General features: G+C 42.0%; 1 protein-coding gene and 1 pseudogene across 2 annotated transcripts; one reads left to right on the top strand and one right to left on the bottom strand.

The window, feature by feature from the left end:
* Positions 1 to 1,410: 1,410 nt before the first annotated feature.
* LOC133958759 (zinc finger protein ubi-d4-like) lies at positions 1,411 to 9,604 on the top strand. Of its 2 annotated transcripts, none has more exons than XM_062393718.1 (11): positions 1,411 to 1,467; positions 3,123 to 3,283; positions 3,606 to 3,713; positions 3,818 to 4,011; positions 4,322 to 4,414; positions 5,003 to 5,087; positions 5,536 to 5,670; positions 6,127 to 6,258; positions 6,921 to 7,033; positions 7,401 to 7,482; positions 7,947 to 9,604. In XM_062393718.1, the coding sequence occupies exons 1-11, from the start codon at positions 1,436 to 1,438 to the stop codon at positions 8,030 to 8,032; spliced, it is 1,221 nt and encodes a 406-aa protein (XP_062249702.1). In that variant the 5' UTR covers positions 1,411 to 1,435; the 3' UTR covers positions 8,033 to 9,604. The 2 variants fall into 2 exon arrangements, with proteins under 2 accessions (XP_062249702.1, XP_062249701.1); XM_062393717.1 differs by having other exon boundaries at positions 3,815 to 4,011.
* A 185-nt stretch (positions 9,605 to 9,789) lies between these two features.
* On the bottom strand, positions 9,790 to 21,256 carry LOC133958757 (sodium/potassium/calcium exchanger 3-like; annotated as a pseudogene).
* Between the last annotated feature and the right edge of the window lie 3 nt (positions 21,257 to 21,259).

The following is a 21,259-nucleotide window of genomic DNA, read 5'->3' as shown; positions in this document are numbered from 1 at the left end:
GTTATGTATTTAATATTCGATGGGAAATTAAATGATGAGTTATTTACAGTTGGTGGACGTGTTTGAGGTTCACTTTTACAAATGTTTTTTTTTAAATATATTTAAGCCCTTAGATTATTAAGGAAAATGGATGAATAAAGACGTTTTGAAGTTTTGGCAAGTAATGTTTTTAACATGTCTTAAATTAACCAAAATCAATCTGAGGCTTCTTTTAATCTTATGGGTGTAGATTCAGACTAATTAAATATTTGATTATTGAAACTAAATTAAATGGGTTAGGCTTATGTTAACTCAATAAAAACAAGCCTATTATTGATTGTTATAATCGTTACTACTAATAATTGATGCTGATAGCAGTGCAGCTGTTATAATTATTTGACATTATTATATCTACTAGCATCACTATAATTGTACTGTAACCTGTCAGTGCTTGAATGCATCATTTACATTACATGACATTTAGCTGACGCTTTTGTCCAAAGCGACTTACGTATTTAGAACACTCAACAGTTATGAGGGGCCATTAAGGGGTTCAGTATCTTGCCAAGGACACTTAGGCATGCAGATGGGAAAGAGTGGAATTCGAACCGGCAACCTTCTTGTTGCAGAACACTTGCTCTATCCCCTAGGCCCAGTCTCCCCCACATGGCTGTACCAGTTATTCTGCTTTTATTTCTATACTTTCAGCTTAATTGTGTTGAGGTGAATGGCTGCTCAGCCTCTCTGGGCCCTCGCTAAAGTTTTCTCTCTGAAACCTAAGGGTTGGTTTTTCTCTCCAATTGGGCTGAATATTAGCTCACCATGTGGACTGCTGAGCTTCTCTGTGATATGGTCCGGTCTGATTCGGTCAGGTCTTATCTTTACCAGCGCGAACAAATGATGATGATGATGAAAAAGTTTATATATATATTTTTTTTTTTATTAAATTAAATTAAATTAAACATTAACAAAAATGTATTAAATAAAAAAAAACTGCACATGCACATCCTGCGCAGAGCCGAACTCCGCACATCATGCGCAGAAGCCTACTGCGCACTTCCTGCGCAGAAGCCCATTGCGCACATCATGCGCACAAGCCCATTGCGTGCGCAGTTTTTTTTAATAATTAATTTTAGATTTTGTATTTAATTTGTAAATTTACATAGTGTAAGATATTTTGCAATTAATAGGACAAAAAATCCTGCCAATTTTAAGAGTTCAGTAAATTGCCAGCTTGAGGATTGGAAAGAGTAGGGTTCAAACCCAGGTCCTTCTTGTTGAAGAACTAACACTAAGAACTAATGCACAACACTGGTCTGGGTGCAGTGTGTGATCCTTCAGCAGCAGTAGTGTGTTGCAGCAGAAACTGTCCACGTTTTCACCGCAGGGGGCAGTCACGGTCGATAACAACTGTGCGCATGCGCAGTAGGACTTCACACAACCGCAATAAGCAATCATGGCGGCCGCCGTCGACAGTGTTGTGAAAGTGTAAGTTTACCTTCATTTATTGTAAGAGTAGAGCGACCAGCCACGCTGGGGCGAATGTGCCGATCTGTATCGTTGTGTTACTGCGGAATGCTATAGTCCGCCAACATGGCGTCATCTGTGTTGATTCTAAAAAGTGTCCCAAGAGAATAACGTTGCCCACTGAGCTATGGTTAGCCTGTTAGCTATGGGACAGTGTGATAGTGGGGCAGTGCTTTAGCTGCTGCTCGGCACTAACTTTAACAGTCGGAGGTGTGTGGAAGGTTGCGTTACACACATTCTGACCTAACTGTTGCTGCACACACGGAGCAGAGGGTTCATGTAGCGGGCGGCCGGCAGCTTGGCGGGCGCTTTGTTGTGGCGAGAGCTCGCTAACAATCACCCTTTTGTTCTGACGTCCCTGCGTCGAGTGTTGGATGTTCTAACGAAGAGTCCCGATGATGAACCGGGAGAGAGAGCCGTCCGCAAGTGGAACGCAGGGCGTAGCGAGCCTCTCCACTGACAGCGAGGGTGGAAAGAAGAAGTGTATTTATGAGGAAAGACGCGTAATCGTCACCACTGTCATTCCTTTTATTTAACGTTTCTGAAAATGGCTGCCACATTATGATACTGCTAAGAAATCCCAGAGAACAGGAAGTGAGATTATGATGTACTGTGTATCAGAATTATGCAGTAAATGGCTGTCCAGGGATTACACGGCTCCTTTGTGTGGCACTAGTTTGTGATCACAATATCAATGTGTTGTCGAGTGCTGCAGCAAAGTGTAACTTTACCAGCCTCACTGCGACCCAAGAGAACGTGTTTATCAAGTGTGAATCTTTTATTCTCTAAGCACTAAAATGTTGATGCACTAAAAATGAATGAATGATCAGCGTGTTATTGATCTGTATGTTGTCAGGTAAGAGGAAATTATTGCAACAATATTACTCGGGTAAAAACTTTGAAAAATTATAAAGGGAATTATCACCATGATGTAATTTCTTGATCAGGGAGGACGTTTACTTTTTTAAGTGAATGTTTTTAACTTCGAACATACCGTGGTCATAATTATAAAAGGTAATTTAATCCCTTTATTAGTCCCACTATGGGGAAATGTGCCGTGTTTCAGTGGATAGCGGAAAAACTCCCTCAGTAAAAGAAAAGCAAATATACTGGACAAATACATGGAATAAAACAGTTTATACAATGTAAATGGAGCATACATGGGGTTACAGTATTACACATAAAGATTGAAATTACTGAAATTTATACAATTCTATTAACGAAATAATTTTCTGAAGGAAAAAACTCAGAGGCGTATTTTTGTCTATGTAATATTTAGAGCTGTTATAAATCAGCCATTGTCAAACAATTTTACCATTTGGTTTGTTAATTGGACAATATATGACAACATTTTTAGAAGTAGTTACATTAGGATTTGGAATATATTATTATAAATTGAACAAATATAACACCATGTTCATGTAAAACGTGTGGAACAAGAGTAGATTGCATACATTTAGAGATATTTGTGCATTAGTAGAATTGAGAACTGTACCGCGTTTGACTCACTGTTTGGAGTTTCTCTTTGATTTGCAATATTCCTACAGCAGTGATTATTTCTGGTCTCTCCAGATCTGTGTTATTTGACCTGTCAGTGTCCCACTACTACATTTCAGGCTGGGAGAGCAGTATTACAGAGATGCCATGGAGCAGTGTCACAGTTACAACGCTCGCCTGTGTGCTGAGCGCAGCATCCTCATGCCTTTCCTGGACTCTCAGACTGGGGTCGCCCAGTCCAACTGTTACATCTGGATGGAGAAGAGACACCGGAGCGCAGGTAAATGTATTATCGTTTTAAATCGAATTTCAGTTCAGTTATAGTATATATGATATTGTTAAATCGTGTTATCATTTTGCAAAACAGGTGATAAAAGTTCTTGTTTTATGTAGACTTGTTGATTATTCTTTCCAAGTTGTGACATATATAAAGTACTCTCAATAATAACTATGTCTTTTTAATTTTTGCATGCCACCTCTCCAGTAAGCACACAATAAGGCACATAACGGTCCATTATTTACAGAGTTATTCATGCCGCAGATCATTCCACATCTAACTTTATCTCTTTGTTTTATCCATTTGTCCTGTGATGTCACAACAGGTGTAGCTCCGGGGCAGCTGTACACCTACCCAGCCCGTCGCTGGAGGAAGAAACGGCGTTCTCATCCCCCTGAGGACCCTCGCTTGGCCTTCCCTCCTCTCAAAACAGGTATCACAACTTTTTCCTTCATGCTGGTGGAAGTTTCCTGGTGAAATTCCTGTCTTTGTGTTGTGTTATTACATGAATTACTGATGTTTTGTTGTGTGCAGCAGAATTGGAACTGGGTTTGAAGCGTGACACGTTGGGCGCTGTGGATGGCAGCAGCTTGGAGGCCCTGCTGAAAGGGGAGCCCCTCGACAGGAGGAGTGGAGTGGCAGACGCCCGCGGACCAGAGGATGACCAAGCCACCGTGGAGCCTCCTGCCACGTCCACAGCCACTCACACGTCCTCCGGGCGCATTCGCAAGGTCAGGCTCAAAGGCTTTATATTGAAGTCAGAGGAGCTGTTTGGCTATTAACCTTTAATCATACTCATTTATTTGCGTAGAGCAGATAATAGTGTTTGTTGAATAAGGATCAACAATCACCAGTTAGTCCCACCACATGTCACGGTACATTGTTTCATAAATACTCAAAGACTTGACTTGAAAACCACAATTAGAAGTTAAGACATATCTGAACACAGATAAACATCGGGGAGGCAATTTCTTTCCAATCATTCAACAACCCACAGTCTATATATTAAAATGAGACCTAATCCATACCCTCTCACTGCAGAGAGTCCTGGATCACGATGACTACCTGGATGACCTGGACGATGATGACTTTGAGGATGAGACTCCCAAGAGACGAGGGAAGAGCAAGTCCAAGGTGTGTGCCACTTCCTGTTCAGCCGTCCCTTGTAGGATTTCAAAAGATTGGTGTGTGGGGTGAAGACATCACAGTGATCAGTTTAAATGTAGAAGGAAAGAGTCACATTTCTGATCAGTTTAACCACAGATCAAAGCACAGAGATTTTTTATATTTCACCTAGTTGCTTTTTTTTCCTTCTACAGATTTGTTATTTTCAGGCAAACATTTGGTGGTGCAGGGGTTTTCAGAGACGATAATTTTGGATTACATGATAATTTGGTTTTTGAAATTCAACTTTTTCTAAATTTTCTGACGTTTTATTGACAAGTAATTGAAAGAATTAAATGCCAACAATGAAAATAATCATTAGTTGTAGCCTTACACTCAGGAAAAGGAAAGTGTTTAATCTTTCTTCTTGTCTTGATGGATTAATTTATCTTTTTGGTTTTATACTTGGTAGTAAACACTCTTAAGCTGTAAGTCATTGTAGCCTTCCTGTTCTTTTCTCATATGTCATGTTTGCTGTTTTTTAAGCAACTTAAGAAACTTACAAAGTGTGAGATGCTGTTTCAGTAGTATTTTCACTGTCTACTGCTGAATGTGTAGGGTCGCAGTGACAAGAATGGTAAGAAGAAAATGGAGGCTGCAGCCGCGGCGCTGGAGGAAAGAGACAAACCTTACGCCTGCGACAGTGAGTACCAGCTTCCTTTTTTATTGTCAGTGTGTAATGCATGTCAGCAAGAAAAGCTTTTGCTTTTCCCCCTGAAAGACAAAAGCCTTATGCCATGCATGGTGTGATCTGAAAGACCCCATCTGGCACGAAAGTTGAACAACATAGAGATTGGAATAGTTGCCGGACTTGAATGCTTTTTTTTGTTCTTAAATGCTTTTATTCCTGAGATGCCGCTTTGTGTGTGCTCTGTAATCTTCTGCTGGCTGTAGCTCACGGTGCAAATGCTCACTTACGCTGTTTGAGTTTGAAATAAGTGTGAAAAATATGTCTTGAAAAAAATTAATCAAAATGGCTGTTTTGGGGGAAATTAACAGCAACATGTTGTGGTTCCACCGTGGGCCTGTACATAGAATTAGCCGTCACCACTTTAACACTTTTGTATGACCCATTTGTGTGTCTGTGTCAGTCTGTGGGAAGCGCTACAAGAACCGTCCTGGCCTGAGCTACCACTATACACACTCTCACCTGGCAGAGGAGGAGGGCGAGGACCGTGAGGAGATCGAGGAACCACCCACTCCTCGCCAGCATGTGGAGCAGAAGAGTGAGTCACTATCTTGTGCTGAAACAGGGGAGGGAGGTGTGGGAGGTGTGGCTGCATGCTCTTTAGCATGCGTATGTTTGTTCAAGGGAAGTCTCTCTCTCTCATTCTTTTTTTTTTCTCCCCCCAATTTTTTTTAATACTGGTTTTGGGGGACTAGACTTCATGTTCCAGTCTAAAATATGCTTGCACATTTAGGATTCTTGCCATATACATTTTTTTCCCCAGCATATCATCCATCTTGTATTTAAAACAGAAACATATCTATCGCATTGCAACATGTGCAATTGTCGGTTGTCATTCATTAGTTTGGATCATGATTCAATGCGTCATCAGCCAGTTACTGAAACTGTTGTTTACAGACAAGGCATAAACAGGGTTATACTTTAAAGTCTAAAATACATTTGATGTTTAGTTCTCATATGCACTGAATAATCTCTCTACTCACCCCCTGCTCAGCTACCAAGAAGGGTCCCAATGGACTGGCGCTGCCCAACGATTACTGTGATTTCTGTCTGGGCGACTCCACCATGAACCAGAAGACTGGCCAATCAGAAGGGCTGGTATCCTGCTCAGACTGTGGACGCTCAGGTATGAACTTTTCCTGTCTCCACATTACTAGTTGACTGTTCACTAAGGCCCTAGATTTACCCCTGGGTTCTGGATTTGGGGCAAAAGTAAACAAAAACAGGTGGATGATTTCTAACAGCTGTCTTAAGCAGATAAAATCTGCTCTAGATTACTTTATTAATTAATATAAGCCTCATGTTGGCTGAGTATTTAGTTTTTACTGCTCATTTTGAAAAGAGAATCCTGTTAAAGCTATCAATAGTAAACATTGATGGTCACTTGATATTTTGTTACCTGTTAAATGAAGATGATATATTTTGTTCTGACATAACCGTGTTCAGTTGCTTAGCTCACATACTAAGAGTTTCCTGACTTAAACTGCTGGAAGAGAACACTCTCTCACGATGACCAGTGTGTTTTACAAACATTGGCTAACATGGATGTGTGGGTCAATGTTTGCTGGAGTTTCTGGACTCCAAACCTCTATTGAAAAGTCAAGTACAACTTCATATTAGCTACACACGTGTTCATCCAGTCCTCACACTTTTTCTGTTACTGTGAAACTCAAAAACAACTCAAGACTTGAAATTCTAAACATCAGCGTTATTCCAAATCCTGACAAATAAGCTGTGCCTCGGTCAAGTTGTAACTGATGTTAATCCCCCGTCGTCTCCCTCCTGCAGGCCACCCGACATGCCTGCAGTTCACACCCGTGATGATGGCGGCGGTGAAGACGTACCGCTGGCAGTGCATCGAGTGCAAGTGCTGCAATGTTTGCGGCACCTCAGAGAACGACGTGAGTTTTTTAAAACTATTCTCATCAAAGGTGTCCTCAGTGTCAAAAAGAACATTGTTTACATGGTTACAAGCTGCTGTGGTACAAATTGTGGCATTAAAATAAAAGTTTACCTGAACGCCATAATACAATTCTCCATTTGGTACAGGATGTTTGCGATGTACTTTGTAGACAAACCGATAGACTATTCACATATTAACCCCACCTAATGAATTGAGTCAGATTTGAAATGATTACATTTAAAGATAAAACAAAATGATGCAAAGTTGTGATATTTGTCCCTTGAGACGTTCCGTGTCTAGGTGATAAATGTGTGATCTCCTTATCAAGTCATTAGAGTGAACTTGTTGCTGTTGTGTGTTCACAGGACCAGCTGCTGTTCTGTGATGACTGTGACCGAGGCTACCACATGTACTGTTTAAGTCCCCCCATGAATGAACCTCCTGAGGGTGAGCTGACCAAGTGTTTTTCTTTCAGTTCGGAACCTAAAAATATTGTTCAAAAAACCGGAGCTCAACCTCATATTTTAGAGCGAGAAGATGTGAATATTTAGTTGTTTTTTGTTTATAAGAGTCATTCGTTTAAATCCGAACTGTCAATGATTATTGTTTACAGTTTCACAGTTTCCCTTATTGTTAATATCTTGTTTGAACAACCTTCATGTTCAGTCACAGCATTAACAAATGGTTCTTACTATTAAGGTATAAAAGTGTTTACGAGATGAACAGATGTTTGTAATTAAGCAGTCCGGTTACTTTCCCTAAATCTGACACTGTTGTTTGCTGTGATGTTTACAGACAACTAACTGTACTTAGCACATTCTTCTCTAAATGAAATCCAAGTGATGCGTGATGATGTGTTTCTACGCCCACGGTTCTTGACTCCTCTCTCGCTGTGCTCGTGTGTTTTCCAGGGAGCTGGAGCTGCCACCTGTGTCTGGCTCTGCTGAAAGACAAGGCCTCCATATACCAGCAGAACCAGGGCTCTGCCCCCGAGTGATGTCACATCAGTAAGTCGGACCCCCTCAGCAACGGGACCCCACACCCCCCGGTTGAAAAACATCTGACCTCCAAGTCCGGAGCTGCAGGCTCTCTCCAGATGTAGCTGAGTCAGATCGCAGATCAGAAGCCTTCATATCTACAGCGTCAACCGGGAGAAATGCAAAACCAAAACAGACCTCAGATCAGTTAAGATGGGGATCAAACCGCCACTAACCTGCCTACAAAGTCCCTGCGGCTTGCCGTCAAACACACACACACACACACACAAACAGACACACACGCACACACAAGACACAGAGAGCATGAAGTAACCATAGTAACTGCTGTCTCCATGGGAGCTCCCAGGAGCAGCGGATCGGCATCACAATGATCTGCACCCCCCCACTCAGAGACACAGTGTGGACTGTCAACACAACGGTTTTTTTTTCTGCCAAAATTCTCTATTTTTATTCCCAGAATGTGGGGAAAAAGACCAATTCACCATGTGTATTGTCCAAGAATATTATTATTACTATTGTCATTATTGTTATTGTTCTTGTTGTAGTGGACTTCTGTCTGATCCATCGCATCGGTTATCTTTTGAAGAGGTTTCCCTGAGGGGATCCGCTCAGTGCCAAGGTCCTTCATCATATGAAAATACGCACGTCACACAGAAACCCGTCACTATCACCTAAACCCTTGTGTTTCATTTTAATTCAGCAGGACAAAGACAATGACTTTGACTTGTTAAAGCTCTTAGCACAAAAGCTCGGGCCTCGCTACTTTAGGGTTTGCTGCGAAACCAACTTTTCACTGCTGATCTGTTACTGGGTCTATGAGTTAGTTTAACCGAACGCTATAGAGCTGAGCATGTAATGTAGGTGGGCCTCATTAGATACAACACATCTTACTATAATGTAATTTCTCAAACTTTTTTCTCCATCAGACAAAAACTAAACTTCTCTTGTTTGGAGTAACCCGAGTCAGATACTGATAGCAGCTCCATGTTTACCAACACACAAGACTCGTGACCATGAAGGTGCATCTGTTTCTCAAAGATGTTTTTGTGGTAGCCATCTAGAAAAAACGTTTGACAGTGACATCGTCCTTCATCAGTGATTGTAGTGACAGCTGCTGTCAGAGCGATGACACTCAGAACCATTAACCAACTGTAGCTGCTTTTATCATTTGTCACACTGAGGCAGATTTGCATGCAGACTGCACCTGTACGAATGCGCACACACTCACATCACAAGTGGTTTTTTGTCATATTGTTTGTAACTTTTTTTTGAAACATTTTATATTACCTGATAATCCATTGGTATTGGGAGTTTTTCTAGTAGAATTTTGTAAAGTCTATCGTATAGCAAACACTTCAAGTATATAGCTCCTAATGCATTCTATGTACTGTATTGACTTTTTATATTTTTGTTATGACTGTGACATGTTTGAATTTATTTGATTATTCTGAAATGTCAGACCTCCATTATGAGTATTTGTAAAATTATGTACTTTGTTGTACTATTTTTATTTTTACATTTTTTTGGTATGAAAGCCAATTTAGCCTGACTGAAATAAAGATCACTTTGAATTTTGTGTCCCTGCTTCATTAAATACACAAGACTGGCCCCTTTCAATGTCCCCTTATGACACCACATTAAATTCACTATATATGTTAACTTGGATTTGCACCACACTCCAGACACTAAAATGAATGAATGAGCATTCATCTGTTGTTTTTTTAAAAGGAGGAAGCAAAAAGTCACAGAACAAATTTTTTTTTAAGCATTTTATTGCACTCAACAAACACTGAAGGATTTTCTCCTACACAGAACTGTGGCTTAGTGCAATTATCCAGAGCGTGTTCAGCCATGCAATGCCATTTACAGCTACACACACAAAGGCATGTTGAAAACGTGACATTTAACTTAAAGTAACTTCACAGACTGAGTAAACGCTATATACATGTACATGTTTAATCATTGAGGTTACTTGTGGCAGTCAATACTGAATCATACTGTAAGTAAACCAACACACTTTGGGTTCCTTATACGATATTCTTGCTTTCAGAATACAAATTCAATACTTTATAAATTTATTGAGAGACTTTCGATTTCATAAAATCTGCGCTGGAGGAGCTTGGTACAAAACTATGTAAAATACTTGATTATCAAAGGTAAACCATGTTATCTGTTGTGTAAATGCTGCTCAAACACGTATGGCCATTACGACATGAAATGAAAATGTATCTGTCCAAACATAGGGTTAATAATGGCTGCAGCGACAGTGCGGAAATCAGTTGGACCACAGACCAAGTCTGAGTTTTGGACCATAAAATGTGTCGAGTGTGTGTGTCCTCTACAGCCTCTCGAAGCTGACGGCGCAGAGGAGGAAGATGGCGTAGAGAAGCAGGAGACTGAATCCCAGCCTGCGGTCCAACCTCCAGTGATTCAGATGAACACACAGGACCTGAAAGAGAGAGGGTCTGTTCTCACTACAGCCAAAATTTTGTACAAGACTAACTTAATTTCCCTTTTAACTGCTTTAAATATAGCCTCAAATAGGTGAGGGAGTCTGAAAATACAATCAAAGGCTCTCACGGGAAAAAAGATCAGATAAGAAATCCAAGGTGAGGAAGAACAGAAGGTGAATTTGTGTACTGATGCTATAATATGAGGAAAAGCTCAGATCAGATTTACTATCAATGGACAGATATGATTGATAACAGAGATCAACTCACAGTCAGTGTGACTGAGGCCAACAGCAGAACCACTGAGTACACCAGACCTTTGCTGTTGATTGTTACCTGAACACACACAAAACAAAACATAAATACTGTTTTAAAAAGCTTTCGTAAACCTGCAAAAAGAAGTTATAACACAACACAAACATGTCAACATAAATTACGTTGATTTAATGAACTCTGTTACCCATTTGGAGAAGAAGGTATTAGTTTGAACAGACAAACGGCTAGGAACACATCACTTGCTTGTTTGAGGTAAATATAAGTGTGTAGTCAAGAATCAAAACTAATTTGACTTCAATTCAAATTTGAATTCAAAGCCTGTACAAAAATGACTCAACTGAAAGTCTATTTACTACCATGGAAACAGCAGAATATGTGTTGGGTCTTAACCACTCGGTTAATTAGTCTCCAAGCGGAAGGCTCCTGACCCTGATCATATGTTGGACCTGGCTAGGTTTTAAGGCTCATGAATCAGGTCAGATATATTAGTTGGAGAGTTAGGAATCTGGTGTTACCACTGATCCATAGCTGACTATGAGAGTCCTCAGTGCCCAAGGGAAGCCCAGGCCCAGCAGCACATCAAAGATGTTACTGCCAATGGAGTTGGACACGGCCATGTCACCCATCCCTGCAACATTTCACATACGCACAAACACAAAGAGGAAAATCAAAGATGGAATCATCAGTGGTTATCTGTGATATGTCTGAGGTCATTTTGATTTAGATTAGTAGCAAACCAAAACAGACAGCAGCACAAGTTGTGAGTAAATGGTTTACGACTAGTAGAAAAGTACTAGTATAAAAATAATACAAATGTTATTGGTATAGTGCTTTTAACAATGCACAAAGACAATTTACATAGGAGAAGAAGAAGTTAGAATCAGCACTGTGTCGATGCGTGATGAGAGAGACACACACACACACACACACACACACACACGGAAAAGTTCAATTAAGGGAATTACACCGGACCAGAGGTGCTTTATGTGCTTTATGTGTGAGCCATGATGGAGTGTTTGCGGTTGGGTCATGTGAAGGACGAGGGTGAATCCAGCCTGCATTAGATTTAAACCCGATCGAGTGTGGAGAGAACAGCAGTTTTAAAGTCTGCTTCATGTTGCATTTTGTAGCATGTTCATCTTTTCCTTATTTCTACAGCTGTGATATTAAAAAGGGCTGTGATGTAACGCAGCAGAAACACAACCTCCTCCAGCTGAAACACACACACACACATACAAACCACACACACACACACACACACACACACACACACACACACACACACACACACACACACACACACACACACACACACACACACACACACACACCTTGTCGGGCGACGATCAGGCTGGCCATACAGTCGGGGACACTGGTGCCGGCTGCCAGAAAAGTGATGCCCATGATGACTTCAGGGATCCCAAATGTGTGGCTGATTATCGTCACCTGGAGGGACGAAAAGAAAAGGGGTGGTTGACGTGTGATATATGTGTGTGTCGGTGTGTGTGTGTGTGTGTGAGAGAGAGAGCATGTGTGTCCCCCTGCACGTGTGCGTTTCCTACCATCCAGACCATGAAGTAGGAGAAGAGGGCTATCCAGAGCGTGGAGGAGAGGAAGGTGAGCAGGTACCAGCGCTCCCACCGTGGCAGGTTACAGTCGGGGATGGTGAAGAAAAGCAGAACGCTCAACGGCCAAGAGAGCAGCCACTTCACACGCATGCACCAGCCGTCTGTGGACGTGAAGATGAAACACACACATTTCCCACCACGGATCATTACGGATTCATTAAAGATTAAGCTTATAAATAATTCACACACCTTGGTGTGGATGTGTCTATGACTCAGTGCCACTCTTCTCTAATGAGCTCCATTAACTATGATCCATCTACTATGCTGAAAAACATTAGGTGCAGCAGGGGGACCGTTCCTTTCCTTTCCTTCTTTCTAATTTCCTGAGTTTGACATGTCGGTTGAAATAATACAAAGAAAGGGGATGTTTTTTGGAGACACACATATTAGTCTGAGTTATGACTGATACAAAAAGAACTACTGACTTCGACCTGTCAATTGATGTGTAGGACCCTCAGTAGTCTTTGAGCTGGAGTTAGATATTTGTCACAAATTAAAAGACCAATAAGAAAACCACTTTCTTGGCTGAACATTTTCTCTTAAAAATAACAGATCCTCTCCTTATCTTTGTGTCTTTGCATTGATGTTCCTCATGATAACAATGGGGAAAGAACATTGTTCCAGATATATACCTATTGTGCTACTTGGTGGGATTATTTTCCGGTCTCATTACTCTTGAAAACATATCTCTCAGCTGGAAGTTCTGTGGCTGTTGATGGGAAGTAAGAAAGCAACGTCTGTGGCCTCTGATTTAAATCAAATAGTAAAGCTAATTCTCTCTTAAGGACATTAGAATGTGATTATGATGAAATTAAAAGCCGACCAAAATGAAACATTCAGTCTACCTTGAATAGTTGTGGATTTCTCTCAGTTTGAACATTGTTGGACACATTGTTGATAATGTAAGTACACAAGTCAATAACATATATATATAATTTAGATCTAGTCGATTCTAGACATTTCATTTAAGAGTTGTTGCATATTATATCTTGAACCACTCACATGGCACGATGAAGGGTTTGAATGGAGTGTTCTCCTCCTCTCGTTCCTCTTGCTCGTCCTCCTCTTCCTCTTCCTCTTTAGACGGTGCTCCCCCACTCGTTCCACCTGCCACCTCTTTACCCGTCTCCCTCTCTCCCTCCAGCGTCTGCCTGTCTTCCTCAGCCACCGACCCGTTCTCCCTGCCCCTTGGCCCGCTAGCCTCCAAACCCTCCTCCCCTGAAGCGGCCCCCTCCTCTGGACCAACCCGAGCCCGAATCAGCCTCTGCCTCTGTGGGTGGGGAGCGGAGTCAGAGAAAAGACGGAGGGAATATGAAAGGAAATAAGATTACAAGAAAGAGTGCTGCGAGCTTATGGAAATGACTTCATCAGACTGTAGAAAACAAGGTGCGGTGATTATGCAGCCAGGTATGTGCTCATATTCACTGGAGGGGATTTAGAAAGCATTGATCAGGGACATGCCTGAGAGCAGGGGCCGCACTGGCATACACACATTAATGTGGCAGTGGGAATGAGAAGCACACATGCAATGAGGAAGCAGATTTGGAGAATGACTTGTTGTCTGCTTTTGTATCTGGGAGGTTATTATGCATCAGGCAGCCCTCACACTGTAAGTGTCTGTTCGGTTCTTTGTGGATTAATTACATGGTGTCGATTTAACAGCAAACAGGAAGGGGTTTGATGTTCCAGTGAGAGAGTGGCTGAGGTCGCAATATTCTGTATGAACTCGTCCAAGCCAGAGAGAGAACTAACCGAGCCCGACCCAAGTCCGACAGGTTTTCTGTTTGTTGTGACTGAATCTGACCAGACTGTGATGTTTTCACCAGTTACAGGCATGTCCAGTGTAAAAGTTAATGAGGAACCCCCCCCCCCATTGGAACCAGATCGTTCCAATGTTAACAGACCGTGTGAGGTGTACCTCACTGATGACCATGTGCCCTGCCATACGCAGGCGTGTGAGGGGGGGGGAAATGCAGGGTCATGAGCAGGTGGAGGCTTGCCTCTGAGAAGGAGAGCTGGTGGGGGTGAGGGTTCATCTGCTCGTCCACCATCGCCACCCCTGTGTCCTGACCGGCCACCACGCACGAGTCTGGAGGAAATGAAGGGAGATGGACAAATATTAGCAGGAGCTTAAATCCGAGAGGACACGAGAGGACAGTTCATTAAGTCCAAAGAAGTAAAGACAGATTTTGTGAAGGAGAAAAGACAGAGAGGAAAAGCTCTTTCCCTCAATGTGGTGCAGTTCTATTTCAGCTTGTTATCCACAGAGGAACATAATTGGGTTTGACTGGCAGCATAAACTGTGTCACTGGGTCTGTTGAATGCACGTACAAACACGAGCTCCAGCACCTGGCTTCAGCGGCACCATGTCGTTGTCACAGTCTCCGGCGTTTCCGACAGCAGTTGTCCGTCGCAGGATGCTCAGACACGGCTGACCTTCCCTGATGCAGTGCTTCTCTACCAGGCTGCACAGAGACCTGTTGAACCTGCACAAGAGATATTAGTAAGTGTGGAGTGATGGGTTCATACCAACAGGAAGGTGAAAGGAGGAAGAGACCCACTTTATGATGACGATGTAGAGGCCGTACATAGACATCAGGATAATGGTCTCCCACCTGAGACATGAGCACAAACACCAACACAGATCCATTAATACCAAATTCAGCTCAATGACAGTTTGTCTGTTTGTCTGTCAACTGATCTGATGTCCAAACAACAGGAGAATGAACAGTAATATGTTCATAACATTCTTACCACACAACTTTTTCATCATAGATTACCTGCAAAAAAGAAAAAGTAAATAAACTTAATTACACTTAAAAAACAAACATTTCACAAGTTTGTAAACCGACCGACCGACCATTCATTCATCCATCCATCCATCCTCCCATTCATTCATCTGTCATTTGATCAGAGGGTTTCTCACCAGGATAAGCACCAGTATGGACAGGATGTAGAAAACAGCGTCACGAAACAGAGGCCACCAGCTCAGGGAGATGGGCTGCAGAGAACAGAAACGCGTGAGACATCAATATTAGTTTGACCAAAAATGTTTTGCGACAACAAATCTTGTACTGTCAAAGTTGGCTGAAAGGTTTGACTGTGTTTGTTTGGCTCAAAATGATGCATCTCTTCTATTGAGTCATTTGGAAATGTGAGGTTACGTCCTTCTTTTAGCTCCTGGTCTGAACACTCCCTTGTGTGTTTGTGTGTGTGTGTGTGTGTGTGTGTGTGTGTGTGAGAACCACCTGTTTGGAAAAGATGCCACAGAGACCGATGATGACCAGGATGTTAAAGACAGCTGAGCCCACGATGGTTCCCACACCCACATCTCCCTTCGTAATAAACACCCCTAAAAACATAGAAAATCAAGAGTCATATCTAGTCATTAAAGAAATTATGGATTGTTTCTCCCTCACACACATATTAAACCAGCAAATCAAATGGAGAACCGAGGTATTAGGTTTTCATAACCACAGGGGCTGGACAGACATTTCTTTTCATAATGATTGTGTAATATTCACTGAATATCGCCTGAAGTCTCCCAGAACACTTTTACAGGCAATAGATTTTGTTCTTATTCACAGTCAGACATTTGTCTCCAGCAGTTTTTAAGAACTTGCACCTTATGTTCTCTATAAACATTACATGAGAGATGAGTCTTCTAGGCAGGGTAGAACACCTTGATTGTATCCAGAATAAAGCGCTTATATTATTTTGTCTCATTTCCACAAATTAATACAACATCTCTGTTTTACAACTGGACCTTCCCTGGATAAAGGGCTCAGAATATGGACACCAGACTCTTATAATTAATGGTGGAAGGAGAATATTTGAATTCCCAAAACTGAATAATTCACGAGTTCAGACAAAAATGTCTTTTGACCCCCAGAGACAGTCCGACCTCTTTAGAATAAAATGTCAGTGAAGGATGTTTGTTTATGTGCACTTCTGCTCTTCACTTTAACGCTTGCTGCGTGTGAGCTTTAACTCCATTCATCACATTTACCTTCTTTTTGTTCTTATCATTGCATTCCTCCCATGTTAGATAATGGTAAATAAATTGTCTTTGATTTGGACCCAGTTGTTATCTGTGTGTTCTTTTGAAACAGAGAACAGAGATCCATTGAATTTGAAGTAACAGCTCCTTATATGAGACTGATCGATTTAATCAGAATGTTAAAAATTAAAAAGAGCAAATTAGTTCTGCTATTACACTGCAAGCCTGTGGACACTTGACTGCTCTCAGTCCTGATCCTGTGAAGATGCATATGATTGCTGGTGAGTGCTGATGTAGGACTGATCAGAGCTAACCCATTCGTAGAGTTATTGATTAGACAAGCGTCGTATTTACCGATCAATGAGGTGAAGAGCTCGGGGGCGGAGCTCCCGGCTGCCATGAAGGTTGCCCCGGCAACATCCTGACTGAGCTGGAGGTTCTGGAGGAGAGACGAGTTTGAACAGATCAAGAACAAAACTGTGGGGGGGGGGGAGACAATTGGAGCAGGAACGCAGGATGGTCTTCAACGCAGGATGGTGTATTTGAAGTTTTTGTGAATTTCTGAAGGCATAATTAAAATACAGCCGTGTGTATAGTGCGTATGTTTATGAATAGGTGAAATGTGGTTTGGATCCAGATCAGGATTATGATCCGGATGTATCTGCTCTCAATACATGTGGCAAATCAGCCATGGTGGTGGTGTGCACGCCCCTTGTTCCCTTCTTGTTCTATTATAGGTTGGAGCTGGAGAGAGGGAGGTCTTGACTGCTTTTGCTTAACCTGTTGCCACAGCGACCTGACTCTGAATAAGCAGCGCGTGATGGTTGGGTGGTAGGATATCTTTTTTTAACATCACAGTATATATGACTATATTTCATACCTCTGATATTTTCTCCAGCGATGGTACAAAGTAAACATCACACACGATGGCCAGCGCATAAAACATATAGATGGCCTGTAAAATATAGAAGATATTATATTGGTAAAGCAGGTTGATCTCTAAAGCAACAAATGCAATTTCTTTCATTTTAAAGTTCTGGCTGTAATGCCGGCAGAGCTGATACCCACACAGAGAACATGGAGGACGACCGCTCCTTGTCTCCGCTGCTCCAGAGTGAAGACGTCTTCAGGGAACTCGCTGATGGCTATAGAAGAAATGGAGAGAGGGAAACGGGAAGATGAATGAAATAAAGTAAGTCTAAATAATTTAAATGACAGGATTTGGACCATGAGATAAAACTGAAACTGTTGATTCAATGATTGACGGATCCCAAATGAGAAAATCTGCTGCAAATCATCCCCTTTTCTTGAAGCTGAGACACATTTGCATCAAGCCAGTGATCAATGTTCACCGGCATGAATAGAAAGGAGCTGTGCAACTCAGACCAGTCCCTGTGACACACGAAGGAAACTTCTCATTCCAATCAGCTAATACGATCACAACGTCCCTGCTCTGGGTCCCTCAAAGGCTGATTCCCCTCAAACTGTGTCTAAAGATGTAGATGTGCAATTTAAAGAAATGAAGGATGATGTGGACCGGAGGAGGATTGTGGGATTAAAGAGATTAGGGGAGAGATGGTTCTTCACACTGCTTTTGCATAGTTAAGTGATAGAAAATTAAACAACAAGGTTTTTGATAATGATTGAAGAGTCATATTTAATAAAATATGAATTTTTTACAGGCTCACAAATTGAAATTTAGCTGGTTTCCTTAGTCTTTGGTGATTGTGAAGTAAATATTCTTGATTGACGATGGCTGGCCCAAGAAAATAAACTATATGAAAATATTAGCTTCGGATCTGATAAATTACCATTGACATTTTTCACTATGTGTTGTCAAATTTTGATCCCAAGTTTTTAAAAGCATCTTAAAACTGTTTTTTTTACCTTGTGGTTTTTTTACATACTTCCCTCTTCGTTAATCTCACTCTTTGTCTTCACTTCTGTTTTCAGGTTTACTTGCCGACTGTTCTTTAGCTCATGCGACTAGAAACTGGATATTTCGTCAAACATAACAATTGATGAATGAAAGCAATTTGATGATATTACCTTTGGTAATTGTTATTTATTCTAGATTAATCAAGAATAATAATTAACAGGTCGTCATTTGCAGCTCTGTGCTGTAAAGGAATTCACTTGTGTGTGTTTGTGTGTGTGTGTGTGTGTGTGTGTGACTTGGATGCGTGACAGGTTTTATCCCCTAGCAACATAGGCAGTGACAGCATGAGGTGGAAGTTGTACCACAGTCATGCACCTTGTAGCGCTCCTCTTGTGACTTCACACTCATGACATCTAAACTCAGGTAATTACATCTTACATACATCACGTATCTTAATCATGAAGCTGATGCTTTTATCCAAAGCAACTTACAATAAGTGCTTTCCACCATGAGGGTACAAACCCAGAACAGCAGGAATCATGTTAGTACATTACGTTATTTTCCACCTCTTTTCAATAAGCTGCATTGCCTGTAAACCTCACCTTCAAGGCCATCTTGACTCTGAGTGGGACAATGTCAGCCTCTTCTCTTCTCTAAGTAAGCTCAGACAAATGCCGTGACAAGTAAATAAAACCGTTGCCTCCAGAGAAACTTGTGACTTTCCTCACAAGGTTTTCTGATTTAGTTGTTAGGATTATAAAACCTCAAGTGAGAATTAATGTCCCAAACAGCAGAGTGAAGCAGCTTGTGACAAATGTGGATGGAAGATCCTGCACAGTGGAAACATTGTGCAGTCTGAGGTGTCACATGTAGGGATTGAGACACGGATGTGATAATAACCTGTCACATGATTGGGTTTGGACACCCGGATCAAACAGGATATTTAAGCATCAAGAAAAAAGACGGTGTTTTGGAAAAAAGAAATATAATAATTGGAAGAAAACGGTTTTCAGACCTTATAATTCCCTGTGGCGATATGCTTTTTTTTCTTTTATCTCTAATTGGCTCTAAAATCTGTTCAGACTATGAGATCATCTTTCTCTCTCAGTCCTTGATCACCTGCTCTGAGTGATGATACAGGGCTGCTGATGAGAGGCGACCAATCAGCAGGTCAATGACGACAGGGCAGGCACTTTGAACCGCTGCAGACACACGCAGCATCCAGCCGCGGACCCAGCGTTCAGTTTCCTAGCAACTGAGTCCCTCAAAGGCCTAACTGTGTTTAAACATCTAGATGTGCAGCTCGAAGAAATGAGGGATGATGTGGACCGGAGAGGTGGGTCGATGCACCGGAGGAGATGGACTTGGATTGAACAGATTAATAGAGATGGGACCACACGCTCTCATGCAAAATACACTCACAAAACCCTCTGGTCAGATCACCATAGTGATTCATCACTGCATGAATATTCAAACCCAAACTTCAATCTGGGTGTGATAGTGGTTAGAGACATCATTATCTCAAGTTGAATTCTCACGAGGGAACTGTTTTTCAAAGGACCAGACAAATAAGAATAAATTAGTACGAGAATAAACTCTCTTCTCCTTCGTCTCACCGGATCTAGGGATGCTGTCATTTTGGTTGTCGGCTTCTTTTGGCTGATCGAGCTCTCTCTTGAACAAGATGTCAGGGTCCACAGAGGCTCCATGCAAACCTAAAGAGAAAAATACATTAGTAAAAAATGTAATAATAATAAAGTGTTTGTAAACTCCCAGAACTTCAGCATAATGTTTATATTAAATCTGTCAAATAAATAGATTGTTTGAGGTTGAAGTGATTTTGTATTAAGTGTATTATTATTATTAACATCTAACATTTGATTATGTTGTAATTTGCGTGGTTATAAACCATACAAGTACTGGATGAGTTAAAACCATTGCAGTTAGTGTATATTCGTGTGAAGCAGCACCTGTCACATCATTCAGGTGAAAGATCCAAGCGGCTGTGATCAGACCGACTCCACAGACGCAGAACCGCGGGAGGAGGCGCGTCTGCCTCGGCGTCTTCATCCCCGCCAGCCGCCGCCGCTCGCCGGGCTCTCCGCTCAGAACATGTCGCTTCCCCCCGCCGCCGCTGATGCTGTCGCTCCTCCTCGGCTCCGGACTGAAACGATCCGGCCTGTTGCTCCCGATCTACCCTCGCTCAGCTGTTCAGGCTCCGCTCTCCATCCGCGACACGGGAGGACGTTAAGAAGCGTCGGCCTCTCATCAGCATCTCAGCGCCCGGGACCGGTGAGTCAGAGTCGGTCAGTCAGCGAGCCCCGACCAGCCAAACGCAGCATCCGCGTCTGCTAGCTCCAGCTCCAGCAGATAGAAACACCAGCTGCAGCATCTGTACAGAAACACCCCTCCAACCCACACCGTCCTCACGTCCCCTTCAGTCTGATCCCCGATTAATGATGTGTTTCTTCCCCTGACTGGGAGGGAGGGAGTCACAGACGAGCCCACCAGGGAGCGCAGTCAGCTGGGTGGGGCGAGTGGACTGAGACTGGCAGCGCATGGAGGAAACTGTTAGGATTGACACACTTAACTAATGCACACAGTGAAACACAGTGAGTCCTAACTGTACAGTGAGATGGGGAATGAACCGCCCTATCATAACTATTAAACATGTGTAGTGTCATTTTAAGCCTGTCACAGAATTTGTCATGGTTTCAATGTCAAACTACATCTATTCACTTTCATCAGATTACGCAGCGCACCCAGTTTATTTGGAATAATTAGACTTTATATTTTACTTCAGTAAGTGACTTTGATGTAATTTAAGTAACATTATAATAGGTAGGCCTCTTTGTTTTTGAGAACATATGTTAATTAACAGTTTTTAAAGGTCCAGTGTGTAGATTTTAATGACATCTAGTGGTGAAGTTGCATGTTGCAGCTGAACAACCCTCACCGTCCCCTTTCCAGCATGAAGGAGAACCTGTGGTTGC

This window comes from Platichthys flesus, chromosome 8 (genome assembly GCF_949316205.1).
Source record: "Platichthys flesus chromosome 8, fPlaFle2.1, whole genome shotgun sequence".
Classification (NCBI taxonomy): Eukaryota; Metazoa; Chordata; class Actinopteri; order Pleuronectiformes; family Pleuronectidae; genus Platichthys; species Platichthys flesus.
Note: the sequence above shows the minus strand (reverse complement) of the source record. Positions and strands in the feature narration are given on the sequence as shown.